At 40.6% G+C, this 18,293-nt stretch overlaps 1 protein-coding gene across 1 annotated transcript in view; it reads right to left on the minus strand.

The window, feature by feature from the left end:
- Positions 1-18,293, minus strand: part of CDH7 (cadherin 7) — a 109,128-nt gene that overhangs the window by 63,526 nt on the left and 27,309 nt on the right. The window contains exon 2 of the mRNA XM_044242839.1: positions 2,921-3,215. Coding sequence (XP_044098774.1) covers positions 2,921-3,215 — 295 coding nt within the window. The remainder of the gene's footprint in view (positions 1-2,920; positions 3,216-18,293) is intronic.

Consider the following 18,293-nt stretch of genomic DNA (forward strand, 5'->3'; position numbering starts at 1 on the left):
AATCTACCCCACCCCCCCAAAGGAGGAAAACGATGACAACCTTAAAAATTACATTATTATTTGTTTTTCTATATTGCATGTGATCGAAAGCCCTATGGCTTCCGCATTTGACTATGTGTTCAGTTATTCCACATGGAGAGCATTTATCGTGATGTGTTCTTTCTATTTCCATTTGGAGCAGAATCTTAAAAATGTTACTCACATTTACTTAGTTTACATATTTTAAGCACAGGTTATTTTACCATTTATGTCCTATTGATGGGAATGGAACAAGTCTTTTTCTTTCTGAATTCTTCCAAGGTTTGGATTTGTTTCTAATAATTTATTGAAAATATTTTTAATCTAATATCTCATTTCAATATATTTCTAAAGAGATTTCCCTAAGTCCTTTAAATAAGTCATTAATGTCCATCTTGTTACAAATCTATTGTCTTTTCAGCACTGTTTTCCCTTACCAACCCCATTTTCTTTAAAAATGGGTGCGTATTATAAAGCTATGTATATAGCACTGTTTTTAAAATTCTGATTTTTTTTTTTTATTTGACAGACTTAGTTGATTGTACCCTGCAGATGCCTGGTAGGACCAAATAGTAAATGGTGCATATTTAAAATATTTTTAAAAATTAAATTATGATTATTTAAAAATATTAGAATTAATGGCATTAATATTCTCTATTTTCTTCACAATGCACCACCTTTACAGCAATATTTACTCTGGTGACATGCTCAAGTACTGATTTCCTCCTTCATTTGAAAAGGAAAGTACCTTAAACAAAATAATCAAAACTACTTTAGTAAATTGGGTTGTATATAATTTTTCCTGAAGTGTTCACTAATATACACATACACATACACATGCACGACACACATGCACACATATTTTTAAATGACTTTAAATTGTCCATGCTTATCTACGCTCGTCTGGAAATGAATGAACTATCCTAAGGGCTTATTAGTGTGTTTTCAATCTTGCAGTGAGCCTCCAGTGAAAAACACAGCCCTGAATATTAAACACTGAATGCTTGTATTATATATGCCATACTATTTAGTGGCTACTACAACTACTTGGTTAGAATTAGACCCTCTGATAAACTACAACTCACTATAGGTCCACATTACGTATTTAATGTAGACTTCCATTGATCTTAGTTTAAATTTCTGTTATTCCAGAATTCTCAATTAATGTCAGTTAAATTCTGAAGGCCCCTGAAAATGATTTTCTAAAAAGTTCTGAACCTGCTAGAATGTATCAATTAACTAATATAACTTGCATGTGTGGATAATAATCATGCTGTTTGATATCAGAGCAGTACAACTAAAACCCAAACTACAGTGTGCCATCATTTCACCTCTAGAAGAACTAAGTTTACATTAATCCAGTTTGCATGGCTACATTCTGGGTAGTGAAGGAAAATGGTAACAAGCCGATGAAGAATGTCCAACATGCCCATATGAAAGTTATGGAGTTGGGCTGACCTCCTCAGACACAACTCAAAGCTTCTTGTTTTTCTAAGCACGACTAGTTGTGGGAGGACAAAGTACCTTCCCTTTTTCTTTAAAACCTGCAAATCCTGTTGTGGCAGCTGTCTCCTAGTTGTTCTTGTTGTTAAGCAACAGCAAGCAGCACTGAAGATGTGGGGCAGTACTGAGAAAGTGTGAATAAGCCTGTTTGGTCAAAGAAACACTCACTGAGACGCTAGGTACAGTGAGATGCTGCCTCCGGGGTTCTGAATTTTTCTGGACCACAAGCATCCATTCTTCTGGTTCATTTTCTGTTTCTATTTCTGTTTCTATTTTCTTTCTGGCTAGTGCAATGATACCTTAAATAATTTTCACGTTCCCATCTGTTAGGAATTTAGGGTCACTAAATTGTGGCTCTCCTAAAGGGCACACATAATACACGTCTTTGCAATTCCCCTTCCTAACACAGTCGATCTGTTGGCTGAATGCTGGAATGAATGAAATGACCTTTATGTAACATAAAACAAATCACATTGGGTAAAATGTTCACCTGTTAAAATACAAATTCAATTATTACTTTAAATAACTGTCTTACTTCAGGACGAAAAATGACAGCAAATAAATATATAAATCAACTGGTCTATTTAAGCCCCATATTTTTTTGCTTTGTATTGTAAGATCATGTAAAATTACATACTGGCTGAAAATTATTCCAAAGACATCTGATTCAATTATTTAAAACTGACTTTTTATCATTTGATAGAAATAAAGCATATACCGGAAGTACTTTGCTTTCTGTGTTTCCGGTAATGGGGCAGGGGGAAGAGCCCTCTGAATAAAACAGCCCTCATGGTTCTTTTATATATCTCAAACGAAGTATCACTTTACCATTAGCAATTCAATATAAATTTCCACACATGTTAAGTTTCTGGAGAAATTACAAAAAGCTTAGCTGTGGCATATGGAGGGACATTTGTGGGTTCAAGCCTACTCTACAAACAAACAGACCACCTCATCTAAACATTAGATGGGCAGCCTGATACCTTGGCCACTGAAGGATTCCTCGAAGAGTGAATCATTAATATTAATCAGGAGAAAGAAAACATTACCAACAGGCCAAGGTCTGCAAGGATTTTCTTTTTTAACTTCCTAGGGGTGCTTTTAATCATTTTTTAAAATTAAATGTTACATTGAAAAGGGAATGAGCAATGTACTAAAGACACTGAGATCCCTGTGGGAAAGGAACATTTTCTTAACTTTCCATAGAAACAAAACAACGATCTGAATACACAGACTTGGACGCCGGCTCCTAAGGCCCCTCGAACTTCCCCTCATCCTCACTAGGCATTGCCGTACCAACACCGAAGCGATTTCTTTTTTTCAGTACTTATGATGATCTGCTTTTAACTACAGACCCCCTAAAACCGGACAGTGCCAAAGCCGCATGTTCTTTACTTACCCACAGGAGACATTTCGGGAACTCCTGCCGTGTACGGGCCATCCAAGAACTTGGGTTCATTGTCGTTGATGTCCTGAATCTTGATAACAAACTCGGACTCGGGCTCCACAGGCTTGTTGCTGAGCCTGTCCAGCGCCTGGGCGCGGAGCGTGTAGTAGGCCTGCTCCTCCCGGTCCAGTCTCTTGGTAGCATGAATATCCCCCGTGTTCTCATCAATAATGAAAATGGAACTTGCCCCTTCGCCTGACAAGATGTATTTGATGGAACCATCTCCTTTATCAACATCAGAGTGAAGCTGGTGAAAAATTCATGTGAGATGAGATTAACTTACAAGAGAGTCAGCGATATGGAGATATGTAAAAATAATTCTTATGTCAGGCAGCAGTACATGAAATTTTATTGTTCTTGGAAAGATAAGCTGGTGTTTACTGTGCACAGCAGAAAGGCTATTAGAATGTGTCAGTTTGCACTTGGGAGCAAGATAATTTCATTTCTTCCTGTAAACAGTCTCATTTCCAAAGGTATTTTCTACCATTCCCAAAGTTAGGAACTTGTGGAGGTGTTAATTTTTATTTGGTCTGTCCTTGCCAGTTTTAGCCATCTTCTTGGAACAGAGCATTCAGTAAACACGAATAATCAGTTGATTTGATCTAATTCCAAGCAAAGGGACTTGCTATAGAACATTTGCAAATTTAGATCTAATAAAGTATTTAATATGCTTAGAAACTCCCCCATTCTTTAAGGACACCCTTCCCTCCCACCCCCTCCCATGATTAACAAGTATGGATGGATGTCCACTCACTAAATCCGCCTCCAGATCCTGTTCTGTATTTTAAAATGTGAAGCCGAGAAAAATTACACTGCTCTCCGAAGTAGGAATTTTAAATCAGTGTATGCCTGAGACTTCAACACAAACCTTTCTTGAAATACCAAGAACTGCATTAGATTTGCATGATTAACCCCAGCAATCGGCAGCAGGGACAGCACCTACTGATTTGCATTTCGTCTCATTCCGTATGGAACTGTCCCTGCTCTATGTCAGAACATGATGTTGAACAGAGGAACCTAAGGAAACTCAGGCATGATTACACATTCTCCCGAACTTCCTAACCTGAAAAACGCAGGACTCGATCGGTCGTCTCCACAATCGCTCATCCCCTATAACTGCCATCCTCTGGACTTTGAGTAAGATGAATGCAAACACCCAATGTGCAAAATAGTAAAGGCTGCTCACGGTCTTACAGAACTGGGTTTGCATTCTTTAAAAGACGAGGTGCTACAAACAGAAAATACAGAACACGACTGAGGGAGGTGTGCCCGCAGAACGTTTTCTTCCTTCTGTGTTAGGTGTGGATGGTACCGCTCTTGACATCACCGTTTCTCTAAGCGCTTCTTCCCCTGCACAGTAACAGCTGTGTTTACACTCTGCTCCAGAACACTTAAGGACCTGGTTTCTCCTTTAGTTTCTCTACTTTTTTTTTTTTTTTTTAAATCAGGGCTCAGTAATACAAAACATTAGTTACCGGCATGAGTTATAATTTAGCTTTGTTCCGTGTGGAATTATCCAGTGGATCACTGTATCGCACACTGACCCACCCATCTGGAAAGGTTGCGTTCTGGAAATATGGTGAATTGCTTAATTTTCTTAAGTCACTCTCAGAGTTACTGTTGCATCTACAGCTCCCTGAAAGAACAAAACAAGCTGAAAATCACTACAGCTTGGATTGCTCGAGTGATTCCTCTGTGCCAGGCACTAGTCTTAACGTTTTCTAGATAGTAGCTCACTTCATCCCCACATTGAATGAATTCATTATTTCTACCAACAGGCCAGGAAACTAAGGTAAAGAAAGGCCGAGTGCCTCGCCTGAGGTCACGTGCCCCGAGCTCCGTGGCTGCACCGGGATGACAAAAAACGGGGGCCGCTGGAAAGCTCGATCTCCACGCCCTGCTATGAGGTGTTGCCTCTGGAGACGTCTGTGGCCCAGCAAAGTGGGGACATCAAAAGCTGCAGCAGAGGACAATTCAGAGAAGGAAAGGTGCATGAACCCTCACCCCCGACTACTCCCGAGTGTTAAAGAAGCTCGGTGCTTCGAGTGGTTTCCATCAGATATTTTATGACTTGACAGATGGGTCCTTTCTCAGCGTTAAGGAACAATAAAACACTCTGCCACCTTCCACAACACGGGGCAAAACACTCGACCCCGAGACAAGTGCAGATGATGGATGGAAACAAGCCCACCCCTCCGCACACTTCTCACAGGCATCCTCCTCACCCCGTCCACGCCTCTCCACCTTAGAAGAGTCTGCACACTACCACGGACCTTGGTGTGAAACAATAGGGGACGATCCAATGACCACAGGAATACTTAAATGACATACAGGTTGTGTCTTTAATCAAAGGCTTGCTATGTCTCTAAGTCTCATTAGGGACTACCATTTTTAGAACCAGCCCTTATAATTCATTTAACTACTCCCTATCAACTAATTGCTGTTTCCATCCCACGGTGATACAACACTCCTATAGTATCCAGGTAAGGCAGCGAGGACACATCCCTTTTCATTCCATGACACACATTAAATCCTGAGCTGACCGTCAACCTGAGCTCTGACACCGTATTTTACGTTATGTGGCATTGCTAATTGTTCTCCATCACTGACAGCATGAGAGCTCAAAGAAAAAAAGAAAAAAAAAGGTTCTTATTACTTGTGTCTCTAATAATTTGAAGACACTTGAAGATCGGGTTTCTTCTTTTCTACCCCTCATCACTACCAACACACACACACACACACACACACACACACCCTGTCTCTGGAGCCCTAAACTTCATCTTCCTTCCCATCACTGACACTCTTCTACCAGCTAGGACCATCACTAGGCTTATAATCACTGTCAGAATTCACAAGCAGGAAATTACTTTGAGTGTCCTTGCAAGGTTAGTGTAAGCATCTGTATTTGAAAGTGGATGACCAGCTTTGAAATGCTAAGACGGATACCTAATTATCAGATGCATTCAGACATTTAATCTGTGAGACTATGCGCACTAATATTCTAATCTTAATAGGCAGAGTGAAACCCATGCTGTTAGTGGATAACTATTATACTCCTCTGCTTAAAAAAAAAAAAAAATGTTCAGCAAAGAAAAACTTGCAAGTCCAGAACTCCCTAATAGTAACCTTAAGTGATGCATGTCTGTGCAGGTGCGCGCGCGCGCACACACACACACACACGCAAGTACACCCCGTCTTTGTGAATGACTATGACAGAGCAGAGAAGCACTATTCTCCACAGTGAAAACTCTGTGCAGTAAAAAATAAACAAGCATTCTATGGTCCCACCATATGGCAAATGAATAAAAAACAAATAAAATACTCAAGTGAAAACAAATATTTGTACTCTTCTCTTGGGCAGAGTAGAACTTACAATGTTATATCTAATCCATTTGCAAAGACCCTTGTAAGTGTGGTCTTGTCAGTCACCTAAACCGTAACAACAACAAAACCTTGGTTCATTAATCACCATACAAAACCCACCTTTACTGCATGGATTCCTAAATCCTCTTCAAAATATTCGTTGTAAATGAATACATGTTTATGTATAAATGAATACAGTAAATGTTTACATCATCACCATCATCATCATTATTACTATATTTTGCAAGTACACACAACAGCGTGGAGCACACACACACCTCTTAGCTGGGTTAGCTCAAGACAAAAGAATCAGTAGAGAAGGAGATACAGTCATTTTATGTTTCCTCTATGTCGCTATGAAGCACCGTGAATGGTAACAGTGTAAGGAAATATCACACCATGTTGCAGTCTTCATCAGCTACACAGCCCAGGAATGTAAAGCACCCTTTACACTTTCTATGCACCCTAAAATGTAGTAGGGTTTGTGTGTGTGTGTGTGTGTGTGTGTGTGTTTAAGGATTTTATTTGACAGAAAGAGAGCACAAGCAGGGGGAAGCCATAGAGGAAGAAGGAGAAACAGGCTCCCCACTGAGCAGGGAGCCCAAGATGGGGCTGGAAAGGGGGCTCGATCCCTGGACCCTGGGATAACGATGTGAGCCAAAAGCAGACAATGAACCTACTGAGCTACCCAGTGCCCCTGTCGTATGTTTAGTAATCCACTATGGCTCTATCATCCCCTGCTTGACAGAATACCTACTCATGACCTCTAACAGAGCAACTCTTCCTTTTCAGTCTTTCAGAACAAGAACCCTAATCTGGGATCTTAAAATCTTTCACTGGAACTATTACAAAACTCTCCGGTTATTCTCCATTTTTTGTGTGTCAGAAATTCCCTCGCTAAAATGCACATTGAATTATATCACAACCCCTCATCAAATACTTTTAATTGCTCCCCAGGGTCTAGGGATTTGCCCCAAATTCTAAGCCTGGGGCTCCATGCAGCCATCTGCTAGCTCTTTGGTCTCTCTTTTCCATCACATCTCAGAAGCCATTCCGTGCTCCAGGCATGCCGGCTGAGGACCACACTGCCCGAACACGGCAAGGTGTGCCATCCCTTCCAACACAAGGCTGTCATCAGCTTGCCTACTGACATCCAGCGCAGCTTAAATCAAGCTCCCTTGTACTGAAGCTTTACAACCTTCCTGTTCTCCCCCCATGGCATGCTGTTTGCATTTCTCTGTTAGGATGCATTTGATTCTGCTTTATATTGAAAATCTGGTTTAGTTGTTTTCATCCAACCCTTAAATTTATAAACTCCTTATAAGTCGCGTTCCTTTTTTATCACCATATTCCACATTCTCAATAAACAGTTCATTGTCTTAAATTTAGTAAATTTATAATCCAGTTTGTAAAATAGTAGTGCTTGTTTTCCTTCAATTTCTATCCTTTTAAGTTTTAATACCATCAGCAAAAGAAAACAAACTAAACAAAGCACATCCCATATCTCTGCATTGTTCTTCCTAACCCTCTGACCTGCATAAACAGACCTCAGTTACCTCATTCTGAATGCCCTTGGTAACATTTGGCACATTATTCTGAACTCGCACATTTATGCATCTGCGTTCCCCAGGAGACAGAAACCTGTAGGGGTTTCTTATTCTTCTCTGTTTCCTGAGTCTCATGCTGTAGTACACACACACACACACACGTACTGGTGGAGGGTTTTATAGACCTTTGGATGCCCTTGGATGGAAGAAATTGGATGTCCTTGATTAACTTTTTTTATCTACTATTTAGTTTTTAATTGAAGATTATAAAGAGCAAAACTAAAAACAGATCAATACACTGCAGCTCTGACAATTTTCTTATATCTCTTTAATCAACTAGGGCCTGGTGTGAACTACCTGGTCTAGTACTGTCAATCTAGCTGCTTAAAGAATCTGAATATAGTGAATAAATCTGTTTAGCAAAGAATAAGGTAAGAAAAAAAAAAACCCAAGTCAATATGTTGATCAGCTTTTCTTTCCTCCGTGACCATGTGAAATTTTTTGTTATTTGATCGTACTGATGACCTTGTCTTTTAGTCATCTCCTCTGCAAAATGGAAGTAAAAAATACTGGGACTTCATGAACACTTAACAACAACCACTCGAGGTGATGTAGTAGAACACAGTTCATGAAGGTAAAAGCACGATAATATCAGGATTGTACTTTGTCACGTTGCATAATGAATTTTCGTCTCACCAAAAGAGAGTAAACCTAGACATAAGAGGAAGCTATTTGGAAAGAGATAATGTTTATCATGAAAGCTTTGACACTAAAAAATAAAACTAAAGCCAGCAAAGATCTCTATGATCCTCACTGTTCTACATATGGTAAAGATGAAAATAATTACAGTTTATATTCAATTTCCCTTGTAATGAGCATTTGAATAAGAAAGATGTAAAAGTTATCATTACAGAAACACAAAAGTTCGTACTACTACTACTTCTGTATACAAAAATGGAGTAATGATGGCTGAGTTACATGTTAATCAATCTGAGAATGATTTATATTGAATATTAGCAAAGGATTTCTAAGGTGACTTTCCTACCATTGGGTTATTTATTACAGATTCCTGATTTTTTAAAGTTTAAAAGTTTATTACAGATTGTTGGAACTCATGTGATTTACTAAACTTCCCAAGTTTCAAATTATAAGGACAGAGGACAGATTTAAACAATATTGGTTAAAATAAAATCGCTCGTATGCACACATTCCATGCAAGTTTTCTTTTCTCATTATGCTTTTTAATAGATATTTTCCACATGCCACAGGATACCATGTAATTATCAAGTTGTTGAAGAAATATTATAGATGAAAACAAGTGTCTGAGTCGTTTCTTTCTGGTTGAAGTATTTCTAATTTATAATTATCATTGTGGTCCAGGGTAATGGAACACAATTTACTTGTAACGCATCTCTGATGAAGATGCATGGTTTAAAAAGTAAAAGTATTTACTATGACACATCGAGTGATAGAGGATAGTGATGCAATCCAGGACGTGCTTAGGTAAGGTTAAAACTGTCAAAAAAAAAAGTCTCATTGCTTTCTTTCTTTTCTTTTCTTTTTTTTTTTTTTTAGCCAACAATAGGTAAAAAGGAGGAACTATTCAGATTGTTTTTGATTTGTTTTTCTCCCTCAGAAATAGTTCACACTAATTCAGTGGCAATGAACATGCATTCCAGAGTCCTGGTTCACTTACTGAGTAGTTGAGGGGTACAACTGCTAGGTCACCAGGGCAAAGGAGCCAGAAACATGGCCACTGGATCTCTGCTCTGCCCTGAGTAACCCTTAAATCACAGTTCATTCGTCCGCTATAGATCGGCATTCATAAAGGTACAGGTGGCCTTGCACACTGAAGTGAGGATACAATAAAGTAATGCATTTGGGAATTTTTGCAAAAAATTAACTTTCTATCCATATTTATTAGTTCACCTATCGGGGCACAATAGAATTATCTCCATCCCCTAGGGAAGAGACTCTTGCTTTTATTTGCAACAGTTCTACATTTATGCCCATGGCATGGTTACTCAGAACTTCACACTAAGAGCTGCATCCTTGTCCCAGGGACCCGGTGGTAACGACTCAGAAAACCCTTCTCTATTCCACACAGCTGCGCATGCTCCCTAAAGAAATCTCCACACTGCTCATCTCTTCCTCGCTCTGGTTGCTGTCTCCAGGCCACATCGAGAACTTTCAGACAACTTAGGAAAGCCGCCTTGAGTCAAATTGTAACTGATCAAAACTCCTCCTAATCAAAACTCCTCCTCGTCCAACTCCTCCTCATCCAGTGTCATTGTGAGCACGTCATGTTCCCTGCTTCAGGGCTCCCCCGTAGTACCTTCCTCACGTAGTTCTAAACTCCAAGTAGTCAACCAGAAGCAGATAAAAAGCAAAGCCCCGGAAATATCAAGCTTTTTGCTCAAGAGGATAATTTTTAATCTAACTTTTTAAATGGGGGCTGGTTGAGCTGAAACTGTTCCAGGAGGCTGACACAGGCTATTCAACATGAGGTCCAGGGATGGGGTACCACCTGCGCAAATCCAGGTAAGTGCAGAAAATTGAGAGGAATGGCTTAGCAGTTTTCATAGTCATTTTATAGAGCAATTTAATGTCTGTTGAGCCCAATAATAATGGAAAGAAATGAGGACTGGATTTTCTAAGTAGTTCATTTTTAATATAGTTGAACAATTATTAGGAGGTTATAAGAAAGTATGTTCTGTGTTCTTTAAAAACCCTTAAGTTTGCAAATAAACAATAAAACTTGGCTCTTCACTGCAGATGAGTTGAGAAGCACTGCGCCACTGGCTAAAACCTATGTGAAAGCTCATTTGAATGCTTCTAGGCAATGAACAAACCAAAACTCTTTTCCTGCCCTAACATTAAGCAAAACATGAGGCTACTAACTACCAGGGTGGCACAGGGCAATTGAAGAGACCATCTTTAAGACTCGCACAGATACTCCCATACATGGCCTTTTGGAGAAGGCATTCAGGTTCAAGTGGCAGAGGACAATAGCGTAGCATGTTTGCCAAATACTTCCTGAAGTCATTTGCACTGTATTGCCTTGTGCATTCATAAATACAAACAATAATGGTTCACAAAAATGTAATTCTGGAGTCTACATTGGGGGAGAAAACTTCAATGCGTGTGTAATTTAAAAAGAGAATTACGCTATCTGAACCAATTCTGATACTAGGATTCTATATGTCCAGTGTGACCTGATAGAAGCCAGTGCAGGGACAAAGATGCAAGATACGGAAAAACACAGTATTTCAGAGATAAATGAAAGTGGGAGGGTAAACAGAGAAAGGACCAAGTCCAAGAGGAGAACAGACATTAACTGGTCATACTCACGCTTATTAATAAGATATTAGTAAGGGGGGCTGCTAGTTAAACTTTAAAACCACAGTAAGTATATACCTTATTTGTAATCTGTAATTACAATTTGGTAAACTTGGTTTCAAATACTGTCACTGAGTAGTTAATGTTAGTCTAGCTAATTCCTTCTAGCATGTTTATAAAATCACAAGTATCTTTTTAGTTGTTATTTAAAGTACCAGGTGTGAAACAGCACTCAGGGGCACCTGGGTGGCCCAGTGGGTGAAGCGTGTGCCTTCGGTTCTCAGGTCATGATCTCAGGGTCCTAGGATCAAGCTCTCTGCTCAGCAGGGAACCTGCTTCTCCCTCTCCCTCTCCCTGCCATTCCACCTACTTGTGTTCTCTCTGTCATAAATAAATAAAATCTTTAAAAAAAGAGAGAGAAACAGCACTTCAGTCATTACACCTGAACGAAAGGGATACAACGGGCATCATCCTGGCACCCAAGCTACACTGTCCTGGAAAAAGAGAGGTTGGATCAGTCTATTTCTGTCTCCATCTAGAAACAATATATATTAACCTTCTGTTAAAGGTGAGTACCGAGTCTCTCCTCAGGGCGAGTTGGAGGGGAGTGTATGAATGGGGACAAGAGAGGTGGGGTGGAGAACCGTAGCCTAAAGCTTGGAGCCACGCTGTGGTCGTTTCATGAGCTCACTGAGAGAAATGTTGTCCGCAAACCACGTTGAACAAACAATTGCAATTCTGATGACCATTTAAAAAAAAAAAAAGCACCCAGGGAATGCCAAGAAATCATCTGACAGGAAAATCAAACCAAGTTCAGAGGTTCAGGGAATTGCTTTTTAAAGAAATGATATTTGAGACAAGAAACCTATTACTAAGAAACCGTCTGACGGACGGCAGAACTTGCTTTCCAGGAAGGCACCCGACTAAGGATGGAATAAATTCCTTTTTAGGAATCTTCAGGCTGAGTAATACACAGGATCCACTAATTTATAATAGAGAGTACCTTTTGCATGAGATATACAAAAAGAGGCTTTACGGTGTAAATATATCACAGTCTATGTTCTGTAAACGTCTATTTAGATAATTAAAAATTTTTTAAAGTCTACAGAACGGTTCGCTGATCTTAACCTGCTGTTTGGATACCAAAGTTATTATTTATTGAAGTTCAGAATGTAGGTTTCCTGCATCAACATTACCCGAGACGTTGGTTAAAAATGCCAATTTCTGGGTTTGGTCCTAAGTCCAAAGAATCAGAATCTCTTTGAGTTGGAACCAGGAATATGAGTTTTCAGCCAGCAATCCAGATAGAAAATTCTGGCCTAACAAATATAACCAGTTACATACAAACCTCTTTAGGCCAATAACAGCATGGCTTTAAAATTGTTCACCACTTTCAGCTAATTTATATTTATAATTTATTCTACATAAGATTGAATAAAATTTTGTGTTGATTTGTTTATATATTTTACTCAAAAGGAACTGTCCCTCCTCTACCCAAAGCTATAAGGGAAAAGCAAACAATATACATTTCTATATCCATCTCATACCCTGTGATACTTATTATACTATCAAGATGCAGAAATGATGTTAGGCTCTGGGAATCCCTCTGGGCCCAGAAAGATAAAGTAAGAGTGACAAAACCTCCTGCTATATTCCACATGTTTACTTTGGTTGGAATCAGGCATTCTGGTGATATACTCTATTTTTTTTCCTAAAGAAATACTTCATGTCTGCTCAAAAAAATTAATAGTTTCGACTACTGTATGTTTATTATTAAAAGGTTAGATATATTAGAGCCAACAAAGAAATTGATGGTAGAAAGAAAATATGTATGATCTCAGTTAAACCTCTGAGGTCATTCCTCCCAAGTTTCCCCCTAAGGGCTGAAACTCTTCCTCAGCTGCTGTAGATGCTGGGATCCTCTCTCAGCCCATTTCTACTTGCTTTATGAAAACTTGCTCTGTACTGGAGAGAAATGCCTCATCTAATGCTATAGAGCTTCCCTGGGTAGGAGATTAGATAAGGCCAGGAAATAAAGGGGTGGGAGTGGGACCCCTCCCTTCTCCTGCCCCACTTGTGCACTGTGGGCTTCCCATTCCAGGTGACTGCACCAAGTTCATGATCCTTCCTCATGTCTGAACTCCCAGCACCAAGGGACCATCCCCGTAGGTGTAATTAGCTTTGCTCCCCAGAAGGTGAGCTTCTCCCACACAATGGGGAAGACTAGGTTTCACATCTGGACACTGGGAGTCTCTTGATACTCCCTTGCTCCATTTTGATGGGAAGTGGGCAAGTGTAAGTCCCCAGCCCATGGAAGACTGGGTGCTTAGAAGAAATGGGGTATCAGTCATAACCTGAAAAATCAACCATACATACCATAATCAACCTGAAAAATCAACCATACATACAACCATGGGGGCTGCACCTCATCCTTCTAACTTTTCTGTAAACTCCTCCAAGAAAAGAAGGTGACATGTTTCCGTAAGAGCTGCTCTCTGGATGGATTACATGAGGTGACGGGATCTGAGTGGGGTGGGGCGGGGGACCTTCTAGGGCTTGTCAAGGCAGCCCCACTCCTTTCCCAAACCGGTGAAACACTGGAAGTGTTGATGGCTGACATTTCTCAGCTAAGTCCTTCCCCCAAATTGTCACTTTTGAGACATTTACAAAGTTGGCAAGTTGTCAAACTGCCAAAAAAAGAGCCACATTTGCCAGAGGTAATATATTTTTCTTGGGGGGGCATCCCGTATCCAAACTAGCACACAGAGGGGCTTTAAAGCTCCTTCTTTTTCCCTAATTCAGGAAAACGGCAAAGATCCTTTCCAGCTCCACAGCTCCCCAAAGCTTAGCCATGATCTAGGCTACAACTGGTTGCAACACTCGGTCTGCGGGATCCCACTTCCCTCTCTCCCTCCCAAGCAACGATTCCAAGAATGCTCTGCAATTAATGCCCTCCCGGCGAATCCCTGTCTCAGTGTGTTTCTGGGGACCTGCCCTGCTGCACGCACACAGGTAGCGAGCTCAGTAACTAACAAGCAGCAGAGCCCGGCTCTCTGCGGACGTCTGTCCTCACGCACACCACGCGGTCTGCTGCAGAGGCCTCGGAGAGTGAGCAGCACATCTGCATAATTTGTTGAGAGCCGCGTACTTGTAGATCAGAAGCAGCGGCAGCTCAAGAAGCTGCTGGTGGCAACGTTAAGACACATAACCCTGAGCAAAGTGCTGCGTGTTTCCTTTGGTGGACACCTGATATCCACCCCCGCCTTTTTTTTTCCCTCCATGCTCCCAACTGCTTTGATTTCTAGAAACCTCATCCCATGAGTGATCCAGTCACCAGAGAGAGGAGGATTCACAGGGCTGGTGTCCTCTGAGGAGCAGCAGCAGCAAAATGCTCTTAACTCAGTGAGCCCAGAGCTAAGTGCGCATGCATTTCTCCTCATTCCACGCCCTTGTTCTCCGCACTCAGGGCGAGTGTCTTATGTTCACTCAAGTGTTGTGATGCCCAGACCTACTACAGAATGGTTCAATCAGAATATGAGTCCATGGGCCCAGGCTTTTTTTTTTTTTTAGTTTCTTAAACAAAAAAAAACTCTTCAGGTCATACTATTTTACACCCACTATTGAGAATCATGGGCCTAAAAGAAAGAAAGAGAGACGAAGCTGAGAGAAATGTTTTTGCATTTTACTGATAATATTGTTTTGAAGGACAGAGAAAAAAATAGGTTTATTAACAAGCTAAAAAAAGAGAAAATAAGCATGTCTGTGGAGCTAAGCCAATAATTTGCTTAAAGGGTGCAGATTTTAAAATCATACCTCCAAAAAAAAAAAAAAAATCCCTGGCAGAATTTCAATAAACACAAAAGCTCCCTAAATGAAAAAATAAACCTGTTTCACATGACAGGTTTCTCCATGGGATATGTAATTGCCTCATCTAAAATATAGCAGGTTTAAGAAATAAAAAAGACCATATTCTGGCTCAGGTGACCTAAGAAGAGCTAAGCCATGTTTTCTTCTCTTAAGCAAGATATCATTTAGAAATAAATGAGGAAAACAAAGTTCCTTCTCAGCCTTCTTAGCTAGTGCCCAACCCAACCACAAGTGACTGCAAAATCCTGACTTCCTAGGAATGACCACCTTGAGTACAGTGTTTACATGCCCTAAGGATTAAAGTTTCCAAAAACAAATACAGTAGGATTAGTAAATCTAGAAGGGGGAAAAAAAAAGGGGGGGGGATGGGGAGGGGAGCAAGAGAGTAGAGGGGAAGGGATGGGCAACAATAAAGCAAAGTCAATAACTAGTTGACACAAGAGTGAGACATCCTCAAACAGCTCTCATCGCGCGGAGCCTGGAAAGCCACCACTGGTTTTCCCAGGGGGACTGCTGGTGGCTGTCTGGCTTTGCATACAGGTTGTTCTGATATGAGCAGCAGGACTCCCATAGTATCACGGAGATGCAGACAAAGAGAGAGCGCGAGTGAGCCACGTTCCCCCTGCTAAGGCGAAGGCAAAGGAAGATGGGTGACTGCATTGCTTAAGAATGATTTTTGCAGTTCTGTTTAGCTTTTAAATGGATGACGTTCTAATTTGGAAAATGTAATGGTATCTGAGTACTTTCTGAACAGCCATTTATTTCATACTATGACTCTCCCTTCTTCTCCAAAAAGTATCGAAGAGTAGAGCCCTACTCGGCTATCCATTACTTCTCAGAACTGGGATTTAAAATGAATAAAATGAGCTCTTTGGCAGCACAATTACAATTGCTGGAGGGAATCAGAACCCTACTGAAACTGATTCACGTCTTTATCAAGCACCCCGGCACAGGGACAGGACAAGAACCAGGGAAAATGGGGCCAGTGCTGTGGACACCACAACCATGTTGGACAACCCTGAAGGACTGGTATCTTCTTGGGACTTGAGTTCATTCATCTACAAAACGGATTGAGCTAGGAGGTCTTAAGAGCTTCCCTTTTATTCCTAAAACTCTATACATCTCCTTGAAGTAAACATGAGTGAACCACAGCCGTCCATCCATATTCCCAATATGTCCTGTCTTACTCCACGGACTGCATGCGACGGTGAGAGCTAACTTTTGGGTGTATGATAATGCCTTAGCTGGCACTAATTTATAAAATAACATATAAGAATTGTGTAGTTATGCCACCTTGAGAAAGTTGAGGGTGTTTTAGAACACATTCAGACCACTGTATCCTTGGAAAAATCCCATAGATTTATAAGATTCTTTACTATAATTTTAAAATGTCTGTTTTACAGTGGCTCATGGGGGAAAAACAACATTAAGACATTTATTTCTGGGCACGTGGGAGAATCTGTTTTGCATATGTATAACGGCTTGCAATTTGGTTAAAATAATTCAACAGAATTAGTTTTTAATTTAAAAAACTATGTTAAGAACATACACAAAGTATCTTTAAAGGGCATGTCAAAATAACACGCTACCTAAACACAACTGTTTGGACAAGCACACTTATTTAAAAGGAACTATTCATGGTACTTATAATTTGATACGCACAAATTCTATTAGTATCACTTACAAATATACACACAAAGGAAACCCATTTGCTCTTTCTTTCCCTGAGATTCACAATGTTATACATTTTCTCTGTATTTCATCCTGTCACATTACAGACACACGGTTCAGATGTATTATTATATTTCAGTTTGAAAGAGTACAAGGCTGTACTGTGACGATAATGATTTCCTGGTAGAAGCCTGCTGCTGACGGATCCTAATACAGAGGAACTTTCCTGGAGGGCGTCATTGCGGGTGGTTATTTCCCCTCTGGCCTTCTATGCTGCTTCTATTAACTAAAACTTTCTTCACTGTGGACCCCAAAAAAAGAAGAAGAAGAAAAGGAATGCTGGCTGTATCTCCTTCCTTTCAACGGCGCGTGATGGAAATAAGCAAAGAATCCCGTAACAGAATACGCACGTGTTGTCGCATCAAATATAAAACAGTAATCACTAGCACCAGCTGGGTCTGGCCGGCAACACTGTGTGAAATGGGACCAATCCAACCATGAAGTTATGACAGAATTTTCCTGCAGGCTTCATCCAGTCGAACTCAAAATCCCACCACTCCTGTTAAAGAACACAGCTCCTCGACGCCTTCCTCTAAGCTTATCTTCCTTTGCCTGATGCTTGCAATGCTGCATCTTGATGCTTGCAATGCTGACTTTTACCCACGCTGCTTCACATATTGTCTCATAGCTCTCTTATTCAAAGAGCTAATAGGGAGAACTAATATTTATTGAGTGTGATTATGTGCCAGACACTGTGCTAAAGGGATCTTGAATTCTCTCGACACCGTCTGTGGTTGGCATGACTGGCCTAATTCTAACCGTGAGGAAACTATGCTTTAACAGGATTCAGTGTTTTGCCCAAGCTCCCGCAACAATGTCCCAGACTTGACCTAGGTCACACCCACAACAGAGCCTGTATTCTACCCATTCTTGCCTATACGGCGCTGCGCCCGCCCATCTCCTCCTATGAGAGATGAATGGCCTGCGAGATCCAGGATCCTTGCACTCCCCCGTATGAAAAACCCAGCCATTAGTGAGTCAAAACATGACTTTACAGCGACGGAATTTCCGGTTTTTGTTTCTGATCTCTCGTCCTTCGCCCCCTCCCCCAGTCGTTGATTTCCAATATTCCACCCTCGACAGTCCGCCAATTTCGTCATTTTATCTGCCCATCAGCACGGCCCTGAATTGCACTTTGTTATTTCTTATATACATTAACAACATAGAAATTCGACTTTATGAAAACTTCAGGGCTTTTAACTGCTCTCCCCTCCTTAAATATCGCTAACGCATAGTATTCCAAGGCTGTCATATATATGCCTCTTACTACACCGCGCTCATTTTATTGCTCTCCAGCTCAGGGGTAAGATGTCTCCCTACAACTTTCCATACTCAAGATCAGCTTAGCATTCAATGTCTCCAGCGGCATGAGCTCAATGACTGTGATATCCACAATAATCATATATTCCAACACACGAAAATAGAAATATCACAATTTCAAGATGCTATTAATTGTACCTGGCATCCCAATTTCTGAG

Source organism: Neovison vison, chromosome 3 (assembly GCF_020171115.1).
Source record: "Neovison vison isolate M4711 chromosome 3, ASM_NN_V1, whole genome shotgun sequence".
In the NCBI taxonomy this organism is placed as follows: Eukaryota; Metazoa; Chordata; class Mammalia; order Carnivora; family Mustelidae; genus Neogale; species Neogale vison.